The sequence below is a fragment of the Monopterus albus genome, unplaced genomic scaffold (genome assembly GCF_001952655.1).
Source record: "Monopterus albus unplaced genomic scaffold, M_albus_1.0 scaffold41.1, whole genome shotgun sequence".
Lineage (NCBI taxonomy): Eukaryota > Metazoa > Chordata > Actinopteri > Synbranchiformes > Synbranchidae > Monopterus > Monopterus albus.
In genome coordinates this window covers 259958-273424 of record NW_018127921.1, presented here as the reverse complement: position 1 = coordinate 273424, position 13467 = coordinate 259958, and the positions used below count along the sequence as shown (strand labels likewise).

The following is a 13467-nucleotide window of genomic DNA, read 5'->3' as shown; positions in this document are numbered from 1 at the left end:
TCGTGTTTGGAGGAAAAAGAAGGATGAGTTGCATCCCAAGAACACCATCCCTACTGTGAAGCATGGGGGTGGTAACATCATGCTTTGGGGGTGCTTTTCTGCGAAGGGGACAGGACGTCTGCACTGTATTAAGGAGAGGATGAATGGGGCCATTTATTGTGAGATTTTGAGCAGCAACCTCCTTCCCTCAGTCAGAGCATTGAAGATGGGTCGTGGCTGGGTCTTCCAACATGACAACGACCCGAACAACACAGCCAGGATAACCAAGGAGTGGCTCCGTAAGAAGCATATCAAGGTTCTGGAGTGGCCTAGCTAGTCTCCAGACCTCAATCCAATAGAACATCTTTGGAGGGAGCATAAACTCCATGCTGCTCAGCGACAGGTCCGAAACCTGACAGATCTAGAGGAGATCTGTGTGGAGGAGTGGGCCAAAATCCCTGTTGCAGTTTGTGCAAACCTGGTCAAGGACTACAGGAAACGTTTGACCTCTGTAATTGCAAACAAAGGTTTCTGTACCAAATATTAACACTGATTTTCTCAGGTGTTCAAATACTTATGTTCAGCAGTGCAAGACAAATAAATTCTTTAAAAATCATACAATGTGATTTCCTGAATTTTTTTTTTATTCTGTCTCTCAGAGTGGGAATGCACCTACAATGTGAATGTCAGACCCCTCCATGATTTCTAAGTGGGAGAACTTGCAAAATCGCAGGGTGTTCAAATACTTCTGCTCCTCACTGTATGCATACATATATATTTCTTTTATTTTCTTGATGCCTTACAAAATACATTGAGAGTCTCTGTACCAGAGTCAAATTCCTTACTTACCTAGCCAGTAAAGCTGATTTTGATTCTATCGCTGTGGTCCAGACTTTGGTTCAACCTGCTAGCTCAGCTGTAGATTGTTTACCTCTGTTAGGTATTTTTAGTCAGATAGAAATTGGATAGATACTTTATGTATTAGAAATGTTTAGTGGAGATAGGATGTCTAGTTAGACTGTTAAATGCTTAGTCATGCTTATGAGTTTCTACAGGGTACATCTGGTCAAGGATAACTAGAGAGAAGAGTTGATGACTGTCAGCAGACAGGGTGTTTAATATTATTATTATGACGTGTATAACTGTAGCCTTAGCCATAATATGTTCTTATGTTTAAGTCACGACATGTACTAGAGGTCTGTGAGAATGTTTTTAGTTACACACCACTTAACCAACAGACACACACACATTGATTTGCTTCATGTTTTGACTACTGCTATGGCCAGCTGCAAAGCTGGTAACAGAGACGTCTCAGTTGACGTTTCTGTGTAGTATGGGGCTAGCCCAACCGAAGGGATATAATGTATAGGCCTGGTGGGTTCAGGGTCTTTCATCTTACATCTGCCTGTGAGCAGTTTGGAGGTGGAAGATACCTGAGCGTGTAATGTTAATTTTACCTGTGATCCTTTGAATAAATCAGCACTGTTGTGAAGTTACTTGGACTGTCTCGTCTCTCCGAGTTAGCAATGGTAAGAAGAACTGGAGCACAACACCTCATTATTTAAACACTGGCATGACTATATGCTCTTCAATAATAGGTTTTAGCTGAAAACAAGGTGATTTTAGATGACATTCCCATTGTTTTACACATTTAATCAAAAGAGGAAAGATGACTTGTATTGTAAATAAGGACGCCTGAGTGGCGGCTGGTGCACTAAATCTCTGAGCTCCGTGTGGGCAGACGTCGAGTGTATACGAGTCTCTAAATATATTATATTCATATATTCTCACGATGCTGCATGTACAAGTCAAGATTATAGACTGAGTGCATTGCTTCTTTGTACATCTGTGAGGCAGAGATCGTGAGAGAAAGAGACAACAAGAGGCAATCTGTTGGCATCAAGCAAGGCCTGCTGGGACATGCGGCTCCCATGGGAGGATGTCAGCTCAAGGTAATTCACTGCTGGTTGCTCCACACCTGCTTCCTCACTGTCACCGCAGAGGAGGAGAAGACGAGTGGGGAACCAATCACTGAGGCAGTGAAAGAGGCCGTCACTGCCTGGCTAGGTTTCACATACACACAGTGAATTCAGCCTTCAGCTTCATCACTCATACAGGTAAAAGCCACTATTATCTACACACCTGGTGACAAATTACATAAGACCCTCTTTAAGCAGCCATGTATCAGAAGAGATGAGTTTAACATTCATATGGAGTGTTTTTGTGGCAGGCCGGTGAGGTGTACAATGACACACTAATTGAGGTGATTAGCTGTGCGTGTGTGTATGTCACAAGGAGCCTGAGGGAGTGTGGCATAATTGGGAAAACTCCATATTGGTACAGACATAAAATGAAAGAGTTTTTCCATTAGTGAATGTGGTAAACTGCAGTGCAATGTGGCTGAAATCACTCCCTTTTCAATACGTCTCACTGCACCTCTCGGTCGTTTCATGAGTATTTCACGTGTTTGTGCGTCTCTGCATATGGCTGATACATATTCATTATGCACATTTATGTCTGTTTAACATACTTACTTGTCACGGCAGCTGGCTGGTTAAGAGCAGTTGAGGAGAAGGGAAAGATGATGAAAGCAAGAAATTAAGATCTCATTCAAAAGCTAATGGCATGAATCTGCCTCTGCTCTTCAGGAAGCCTTTCCACAGACCTTTGAAACCTGGCTGCAAGGCATTTGCTCCCATTCAACCACAAGAGCATTTGGGAGTGGGAGGTCAGCCACTGATAAGCTGATGAAGCCCTGGCAGGCAGTCAGTACCAGTGTTGGGTGGGGTTCAGGTCAGGCCTCTGTGCAGGCCCGTCAAGTTCTTCCACACCAAACTAGGAAAACTATTTCTTTATGACAAGCTCTGCCATGTTGAAACAGGAGTAGGCCTTTTCTAAAATGTCACTGCATGGTGTAGCATTTAGATTATGGTCTAAATGACAGGATGAAGACTCTGCTGAAAAGTGGAACAGAAAGCTTTTGGCATGACAGTGGTCAAACTCCAAGATACTAAAACTGGACACAGAACAGTTTTGCCAGTTTCACTATAAAAAAAAATATCAGGATTGTACTTCAAAAGTACAAGTCCAACCCCATGAAACACACATTCACACTTAGCGTTCCTCTAACGTCTCCCAGCGTAGCCCTTGCCCTATCCACATAATGACATTAGCATTTCTAGTCCTCTTCTCCCCACATCTTATCTACTTCAAAAGCAGCACTTCATTAACCACGGCTATCTATCAGAGCGCAAGGAGCCGGGTGGAATGTACATGTCTGTGTGTATGTGTGTCCACAACAACCGCAGTGTTATGTGGGGTCACCGGCTTGTAGATGAGTGTGGCAGTCTGGCTGTCACACCTCGACTGCAGGCTGTCGCTGTCTCCTCCACTCAGTATCAATAGGTTTGTCTCTTCGGCACCATAGCAGAGCATGAAGTGTGCACGCTCTGCTTATGTTGACACTAACAAAAGGGAAAGTCATGACAGAATTAAATTAAAAAGAAATTCCATCATGGTAATGGATTTACGGTAGCACACTGGCAGCATAAATTCATGACATACTGTATTTATGCCCCAAACCACAGCAGCTTATCAGTTAATCGTTTTCATTTATGAGGTAAATGTATGATTACAAATAGGAAAATAGGAATGTAGTATTGAAAGAGGTTATGAGTGTGGATCAAAACCAAAGACAAGTGGTTTAAAGCTGGGATGTATAGTGTACCTGTCACCGTGAAATACACTGAACCCTTCAAGTGCAATGGAATTATCATCTATCTTATCAGTTAGCCAGGGAATGTAAATATTTGTTTGTTGAAGTCACACTTTAACATAACCCATTGTAGGCTATGTATAACACCAAGGCCCAAAATTATGAATGTCCAAATCAATGCTCTGATCCGACAGCATTGGAGCAGCTCTCCTGATTCCATCCTTTCTATTTGAGCATTTCAGGGGAAGATGATCTGTAATCATGCACTATGACAGGTATTTTAAAAACAGGTTCATCATAGCAAAGGTTCGGACCTGTCAAACCTCAACTGTGAAACAGTTTTGCAGATTGAAGGACGATTTCCACATTACATGACAGCAGCCAAGTGCCAAGCACATTTAGAAGTATTCCATTGTGTTTAAAAAAGCCCTGGTAGATTTGTAAATGTCAAAGAATTGTCCACAAAGACAATGCTATGAAATGTACACTAGTTGTTCAGCCAGATATGAAGTTGCCAAACATGACTAAACCTAATATCAGAGAGCTGTGGGGATGGAGTAGGTCCACTGTGTACCAGTATCTAAAACAGATCCAGTAAGGCTGATTAAACCCTCCTTAGGTTTCTCAGACTGTTGTATTTTCATGTCATTAAAACCAGCGTGCACAATAATGTAGAAGCTGATGTAAATCAGACATGAATCGATTTGTCCTCAATGTTTCTCACACATGCACCTGGAAAACAGGGTATTTCAGCTTAGTTTAAGATTTCGCACTGTTAGGTATTTTTAGTCAGATAGATATTGGTTAGATACTTTATGTATTAGAAATGTTTAGTGGAGATAGGATGTCTAGTTAGACTGTTAAATGCTTAGTCATACTTATGAGTTTCTACAGGGTACATCTGGTCAAGGATAACTAGAGAGAAGAGTTGATGACTGTAAGCAGACAGGATGTTTAATATTATTATTATGACGTGTATAACTGTAGACTTAGCCATAATATGTTCTTATGTTTAAGTCACGACATGTTACTAGAGGTCGTGAGAATGTCTTTAGCTACACACCACTTAATCAACAGACACACACACACACACATTGATTTGCTTCATGTTTTGACTACTGCTATGACCAGCTGCAAAGCTGGTAACAGAGACGTCTCGGTTGACGGTTCTGTGTAGTATGGGGCTAGCCCAACTGAGGGGATATAATGTATAGGCCTGGTGGGTTCAGGGTCTTTCATCTTACATCTGCCTGTGAGCAGTTTGGAGGTGGAAGATACCTGAGTGTGTAATGTTAATTTTACCTGTGATCCTTTGAATAAATCAGCACTGTTTTGTAGTTACTTGGACTGTCTCGTCTCTCAGAGTCAGTACGGTAAAAAGTACCGGGTACAACAACACCATCAACAAGCCAAGAACCAGCACTGAAGGAGAAGAAGGTAGATGCTGGTCAGCTACTTCATCCATGCCTACAGCATCCACAAGAGGAGGCCCGGGTAAATTTGGGGGCTGAGGATCCTGTTGTGGTTTAACAACACTCCTCTCTATTTGACATTTGACTAAAATTAGGCTTTCCTGAACATTTCCTTGATTTCTTTCACCTATATTTGTAACAATCACCACCTGGAGGTTACAGCTTTGCCACATTTACTTGTATCACTGCCCTACTGTCCTTCCTGGGACATCACCACTGTTTTATTCCCCTTCTAACAGAAGACAAGCTGGGCAATTTTAATAAGAGCAGTGATTTCCTAAATTTCCCTATTTGCCACCGTCAACCAACATCGATGTCGTGCCAAGAGGCAAGACGAGTGAAGGATGGTCACATAACGGATGTAGTGTGGTGTGAAATGTGAGTGTGTGTGAGAGAGAGAGAGAGAGGAAAGCAGGGTTTGATAAGACAGAGGAAGGTGTAGAGCAGAGGGAGGAGAAAACGATAAACAGCGACAGTAGGGAGGCTAAGAGGAGCAGAGGGAGGACAGAGATTGTGGAGTCAAGTGACAGCAAGGAAGCCTGAGAGATACTGACAGAGAATCCAGGGCACCAGATGGAGAGAGAGAGGGAGGGAAAGAAAAAGAGATTTTAGACTCAGACAAGAAACAAAGACTTAGACTGAGGGAGGAACAAAGACAGACAGAGGCTTAGAGTGCAAGAGAGAGAGAGCAGTGTGCATGTGTGTGTGTGTTTTGGCGAGCATAGAGGTCTCAGTTTCTTGGCAGGATGCTGTGGCGGAGCTTGGCCCAGGCCCTAATGGAGATGTAAGAAGCCTCTGAGTTTGATCACACACACAAACACATGCAGACTTTCACACCTTCATCCCCTCTCGATCAGTCTGGCTCAAGACAAACTCGATACATTGACGCCACTGTTAAATGCAAACTAAAACAAAAATGATGGACAAACATTCACTGAATGAATCATATGTTGTACACACTGCTCCTACACAAAAAAAAAGCCATGTATGGAAAAAATCTGATATTCACAATTTAAAAAATTCAAATATCCAGATGAAAGACTATGTAGATGAACAATATTAAACAAAAGCATCAGTCTCACATTTGGATTATTGGAAACAGTGAATTTTTGGCATGTTTGTTGCCATTAAGCTCCGTCTCAGGCACAGGTCATGGCTCCTCCAACAGGATAATGACCAGAAACATGCATCTCATGCAGTAAGAATGGAGAAGCAGAAAACAATGGAGCGTTATGGAGAGGTCTGAATTCTGATCCTGATACAGAAAACGTGCTAAAGTCTCATTATGAGCGACAAACAGCGCTTGACTGCAGAGGCTGCCTCAAAATGGTGTGCTATGACATATTAGGTGAACAGTCCCAGTATTTGTGTCTGTGTCAGTTTCATTTGTTGCATTATTCAACATAATATGCTGCATCAACAAGTATAGAGTAGTGGATGCCAGTTACTTTTATTAGTTTACTGTGTTTTGTCTTTTTTAAGTTGCCATCACTTCCAACTTCAAGCTCTTGGATTCTGCTGTCAGTTCCCCATCACACAAACACACACAATACCAGTGGTGGTTATGCAAGGACAGTGGTTATGTGACGCATTTGAACTCACAAACACACAAAGAGGAAGTTTGCCAGCCTTGGTTTTTAGCCATTTCATTTGTCATTACCTGAAACAGAGAGCTAAAGTGTTGTGGCTGTTTCTCTCTTGGTCTTGCTGTTCGTCCTCACTGGATGACACTAAAGCCAGTCATGTTGCCGTTCACGTGCACACACGGCCCCCTGCAATCAGCTACAAAGATGCAGAGCTGCTTAAAGATTCCTGCACAAGCAGGATGCCAATTAAAACAGAGGATCATCCAAGAGTGTGCCTTAGAGTGTGTCTCTCCTCGGGGAGGCACTGAATTCCACCTAAAGGTAGTTTGTTTGCAAAGGAGGAAGGAGTTCAACACACCTATCCACACACACACACACACACACACACACACACACAAACAAAAATGGGACAGGCTTTCCCCTGAACATTACTCAGTGAGATGGAGAGTGAGGAGGGATGATCCGCCATCTGCCAAATCATGAGTCATTCTCATGGTGTATCAGCTTTCAGCCACCAGCACTCCATCACCGTCAGCCCACTGTCACACACGGCACATGCATCTATCCTCATTTCCTCTGTAATACACTACACAGATGATGTGTACGAGGACAGGCTGTCATCATAAATTCATCTGGACTGTTGATATTAGTGTGCGTGTAAAGCTGCTTACAGGAAAAATCCACAGGCAGATTCTTTGTCATCCTGGCCTACGAGACTATAGCACTGTGTAGAACGTCCACACCATGCAAAGCTGCATGCATACGGACATTTAATATGCCATGTGGGGAGCTACATTGCAAACAAAATGTTGGCCATTTTTAAAAAGAACACGCTGTTGTTAAAATAATGGAGGTGAGACTCCTGAGAGTCTACAAAATCAACTGTCCAAAGGTGTTGGAAAAAAGGTTTTGTTTAGGTTGATTCCATTCATATCATTACCAAATTCAGTGGTTCGATTCCCGGCTTGTCCAGTCAACATGTCGAGGTGTCCTTGAGCAAGACACTGAACCCCCAGTTGCTCCCGGTGATGTCACCGGTGTGTGAATGGCCGAATAATGTGAAAGCGCTTTGAGTGTGCTGTAAAAGTGTAGAAAGGCGCTATACAAGTATAAGATCATTTATTTAAGTTTGAGCGCTTCAGCAAACTCTGAGTTCAGGTTATCTTACACAGAAATGATCCCAGTGTTCCATGTAGTGAGGTATACTGGACTGGACTGACATTCTGCATTAGCAGATAACATAAAACAAGGTAACTGACTCAGTAACTGGGAGGGGAAAAGGTGCAAAAATTGGTGCATTCCTTTTAAAATGTATTAAAATAAAGGTGAAGCAGCAATGAAACGTCATGATGTACCAGAGCTGTTTATTAATTTATTAATTATTTTATCTTTTCAGGTGTTACTGATTATACCTAAACAAAAGCAGGTAGAAAACCATCCTAATATCTAATTTTCTAAAAAGCTTGTGTGACCTTTGAACAGAAATATAAACAATTACTCAAACCAGAGTTTGTGATTGCAATGCATTCTGACCTATTAAAGCTAAAATAATTACTACCTCTGGCTCTGGCTGAGGCCCAGTGTAATACTGTATCATCTGCCTGGTACAAAACTATGCCACAAAGAAGCCAAATATATCCAGACATCTGATGAATAGCTGGATGTTTGGGTGTCTACAGTATGTAAAAGTATTTTTTCCTACAAAAGTGCACAGTCACCATATACAGCCCAGGTCATCTACCACTGAATATGACCCATTAATCAGCAACGAGATCATCCAGTATTGATTTTCCACTGTGTGCGTGTTAATGTGCAATGCTCCTTCCCACAAAACTGCAGCGTTACATCTAGAATATCATCTTCTCTACATCCTGTAAGCGTGTGTGTGTGTGTGTGTGTGTGTGTGTGTGTCCCACTTCAGTCTGATTCTTTCAGCGAAAAGCGGATCCTCATGACTTAGGAATGTTGCGAGTGCCTCAGAGGCCTTAAGATGGGAAACTATGCACTGATTCCTGGAGGTCTTTGCTGTAACATTAGCCTGCACACACTCTTCCGCTGTGACCTCTGCGCTGACTCACTTATTGTATCTGCTAAAGCACGAACAGCTCTCTATTAGGAGGTGTGTCATACAACCACTCACTCACAGACTCGCACATTAACACACACATGCAGCTCAGCAGATGGTCCAATGTGTGTGTTAGGCCCCAGTGTTTTACAGACATCTCCTTGTTGGCCAGTGTCTTGCCCCAGACAAAGTCAAACCCTACTGAGGACTTTCTACCCATCTGACTGACCTCAGCTTCACTCTCCATGTCAGACTGCCTTTAATATTTCACTCATTTTTTTGGATTCCTAAAAAAGACACAGCTACTGTGCTTTGTTTCCTGAACTGAAGTCTATTGATCACTGCCTCCAACATTTTCCCTGTAAAACTGTGTCATTCTTTAATTTCTATATGAATGCAGTGCTCTGTAAATAATCAAAGTCCTTCAGTAAATTCAATTAAACGCTAATTCATACAGCAAACACAATATACAACCATTTTTATGGATTCAGGATGTGGGAGGTGAGATACATGTAGTACAAGCTGGGTTTCTTATTTTTGGTTAAGTCGCCTTTAGCAATACCAATTCATGGTGTGAAGGACAAACAAACAAACATCAATGACAATACCATCCACTAATTCTAATCAAGTTTTATGTATGCAGTGTGTTCACAGTGGAAAAGAGATGTATACTAGGTCCCACTGTAACAACTGAGCCATCTCCATGACAGCTTAACAAACTCCCTACTCTGATGAAGACCATGAAATGTGGCTGAAAGCTCTGCAACTTTCCAGTAAGCGGACTATGACAACCTACAGTCAAACTGCTGTCTCCCAGGTTGGTAATCAACCTTAGACCTCAAAATGGATGGATAATGGAAATAAATTTTATTTAACAAGAAAAACATGTAAACAGCTTCACAAGGTTTTACAGCACTGTGGTGCTCGGAGCTAAATGCACGCTGACATACTGACAAATCAAATGCTAATATGCTAATGTTTAGCGGTGGTTAGTGCTGTCGCCTCACAGCAAGAAGGTTCCGGGTTCAAGCCCAGGCCGACCTAATGCCTTTCTATGTGGATGTTCTCCCTGTGCCTGTGTGGGTTCTCTCCAGATGCTCCGGCTTCCTCCCACAGTCCAAAGACATGCGGCTTAGGTTGATTGGTGACTAAATTGCCTGTAACAGTGAATGTGGTTGTTGGTCTACATGTCAGCCCTGCGATAGACGGGTGACCTATCCAGCGTGTACCTCACCCAGTGTCAGGTGACCTTATTCAGGAATAAGCGGTCTAGATAATGGATGGATGGGCGTTCACTATGTTTACCATGTAAGTAAATACAGTTAGGTAGATGATAATGTCACTGTTTTTAGATATTTGGTCATGAACCAACGCAGTGGACAAATTGAACTGTTGACTTGATGATTGTGCTACAAGAAAAGTTGATAAGTTGATAGGTGACAAGCCTGCTTCTGCTTTTAGAGAAGATTGTGTGGGAACCAAAAAACACAGCAGTTTAGCTCAGTGAGAAAATTCACATGGAGAAAAAGGAGAAGAGAAGCTTATCAAACTGCATAAACCACTGGCATCATGAGCAGTAGTGACCCACAGAAACAATGCACCACCTGTTCTTGACTCCTTGTTGCAGACAGTGGTGAACTTCGTACTGCAAGGTAGTTGGAAAAAGCCAAATGCAAATTATTATCAGCGTCACCGATGTCTGGAAACCGACTGCATGCATCAGTGCTGCTCTATCTCCTTCTGGCTGTGTGCTACTGCAGATGTGTAGACTCACTGAAAACACAGCGGTCTCCTTTCCTCTACTTGAAGTGTCTAATCTGAAACTGCATTTTAAGTCATTGTCTCCTGAAGTCAGGTTCCAGTGAATTAAACCATATTTAAGTTCAGGTGAGTTCTTGCCCTTTAAGACTCCTGTAGGGGGTTCCGCACACCCCCATGGTTCCCAATTTATGAACCACTAGCTTAGTGTATGAGCTCTTGGCATTTTTTCCGCCAGCGTGCGACCTCAGCCAGGTCGTGAGAGGCTCTGCTTGAGGGCCCAAGGCGATAATCCTCCCAACCACCCACCTTTGATCTGCTAATCACCTGCCTCAGCCTCAGCAAAGGCAGGGAGAGGCTGCGGGGGGTGGGAGGATGAGGGGACAATAATAACCTTAGCAGTTGAAATTGAAGCCCTTGTGGTTTGTGATTGGAAGGAAATGAGGCTCTGAGTAGGTTGCTGAGTTACAATATTAAGATTTGTAATCTTTTCCAAATTCCTGAGAAGTGTCCTAATGTTTATTGTTGTTCAGAGAAAGTAAGATGTGCAGTTAATCTCTATTTAACATGCAGCCTCATCACTAGACACCTAAAAATGAAGGAAATATTAACCTGATACTTTTCTATGAACACTGATTCAGGGGTCAGGGGTTCGAGAGATCAGGTGACATCTAAAGTTCCTGGACGAGGTGACACTTGTTAACCTAATATCATGTCCTCATCTTGCTCACAAAAGAAATCAGAAACAACGATGTGAGTGATTTTGACAATCAAGAAACAGAAGCACTTTGAGCTAAACCCACATGACCTTGATCAAGAAACCCACGTTTGTTTGTTTGTTTGTTTGTTTTCTCTTATGACAAACATGCAGAGCTGTTTAACAACCAGCTGGACATCCTGCATGGGAGGCCTTCCCAGCATCACGTGAGCACACAGTGCTACACAAACACCACAGTAATGCCCCTATAAGACCAGCCTAGTCAGAAAGGAAGCAACAATACATGGAGTCTTCTATCAAACAGATATTTGCCATGCAATAAGTAAGTGAACAAAATGTGAGGAGCTGTTGTTTCCAAGCATAAACATTATGACAATTGTCAGTCATGAAACTGAAGGTGTTGTCTGTTCCTTTGTGCTCAGTATGCAGTGGCATCTCTCAACATTCACACAATACAGGCTCAAGGAGAGAACAGGGATCTTTACACTGTCTCAAAGTGATCAATTCTGTCTGAGACACGTGCCTTATACATATTTGGCTTATAGCCTGCATTACTTCTTTTCTAGCTGCCTTAAAGTGTGCTTTGCTTCAGGGAACCCTCTTGGCTTTGCATCACAGGCTTCCTTTCTCTGCCTTTCCTCCGTCCTGCAGCAGCTTAAAAGCACACAAAGCTCCTGAACCGTCTCCTTTAGTCAGGTTTTTACCTCATGCACACCATATGGAGAGATTGTTCTTCTGATACAGCGCTGCACAATGTTGTACAGTTTACAACAGCAGCAGAGAAGCGTGAAGCTATGATTGGAGCAGTGGTTCCCTGGCTCATTTCTGGTGCGCTGACCTATGATGAAGCTGAATTATGCCTAATTTTGCAGCACGGGATCCCCCCCAGGATTCCCCCGGGGCTCCCCGGACACTGTAGCGGTCTTGGACAACAGATGAGAGCGGCTTCTTACCTCAGCAGGCTGGGCAGAGGGATGGAGCCGGAGCCGGACCCCAGTATCCCCTTCTTCCCACTCAACAATTTCTCCACCACGGCGACATTCCCGGTCCGGGCGGCTTCCAGCAGCTCCTGCTCCTTTCCCATCCCGGACACAAGTTTGCAACGATGGGGTGATAAAAATCCAAGAGATCTCCCATATATCCCTCCTCTCCTCCTCCCCTCCGAGCGTTTCCTTCACTGTCTGGTGCGGGGAAACATCAGAAAGGATCCCTGTCACTGCACGCTGCTGCTGCGCGGTGATATAGGTGTTATCGATGCTGCAGAGTAGGTCTGATGTGCACGGCTCGCCTGGCTGGAACCTCAGTCCATTCACGTGCACGGCTCCAGTGTCCTCCACTGTCAGTCCGCTCACACACACGGCTCCTCGGTGCAAACGAGCGCAGCGGAGGGAACCGGAGGCTACAAAGCGAATCCCTTAACGTAACCGTGAGGTAAAGAGTGACCGTGGTTTCAAAAACAAGAAGACAAACTCCTTCTTTGTCTGAACAGACGCTGCTGCCTGTTGTGAAGCTCCTGCTGATACCGAGAGGGAGGAGAAAGCCCGTCCTCCTCCACAAGAAGCTTCCCAGTCCCGGTGGAGTCACCAACTCTCTCCCCTGAACCTACCGCACTGGCCGGTGCCGATCTGTCTCTGGAGACTCGGCTGTCAAGTTAACCGGGACGAAAAGGTCGACTTCCGGTTACAACTTTAGCTGTAAGCCCCTCATTTAAGGAATGGCCTATGTCAAAAAGTCATGATGACACGATATCCGCCAGAAGATAGAGACACAGTAGAAATGTTCCTCTGCTGGAGGAGGCTTCTGTCTTCTGTGGAGAAATGTGATTGGCTTCGGTACTGAAAGGATATAGGCCTATCGGCTATAAATAAAGATTTTAAATGCATAATATATTCCTTTACACAGTGTAAGATAGATAGATAGAAAGGACAATCTGTCACTGCAAATGCTACAAAATAAAGTGCATTTCTGTTGATGAAGATAAATGACAAACCACAATGCATTATGATGATCTGAGAACCAGCACTGGTCTGGATGTTCACATGTACTGTGGGACTTGCCTTTATTTTGAAAGCAACTTCCTGTGTTATTCTGTGACCTGACTTACTGTACAGTCTGGGCGTGACGATGCTACAACGCCATTTGGAGGCCATACTTTAAAAAAAAAAGTCACATTC

The 13467-nt window shown here is 43.4% G+C and overlaps 1 protein-coding gene across 1 annotated transcript in view; it reads right to left on the bottom strand.

Annotated features, from left to right (window-relative positions):
- The window catches only part of LOC109959894 (ankyrin repeat and sterile alpha motif domain-containing protein 1B-like), a 110560-nt gene extending 97550 nt beyond the window's left edge, over positions 1-13010 (bottom strand). The window contains exon 1 of the mRNA XM_020599631.1: positions 12247-13010. Within this exon, the coding sequence (XP_020455287.1) occupies positions 12247-12377 (131 nt within the window). The 5' untranslated portion in view covers positions 12378-13010. The remainder of the gene's footprint in view (positions 1-12246) is intronic.
- Between the last annotated feature and the right edge of the window lie 457 nt (positions 13011-13467).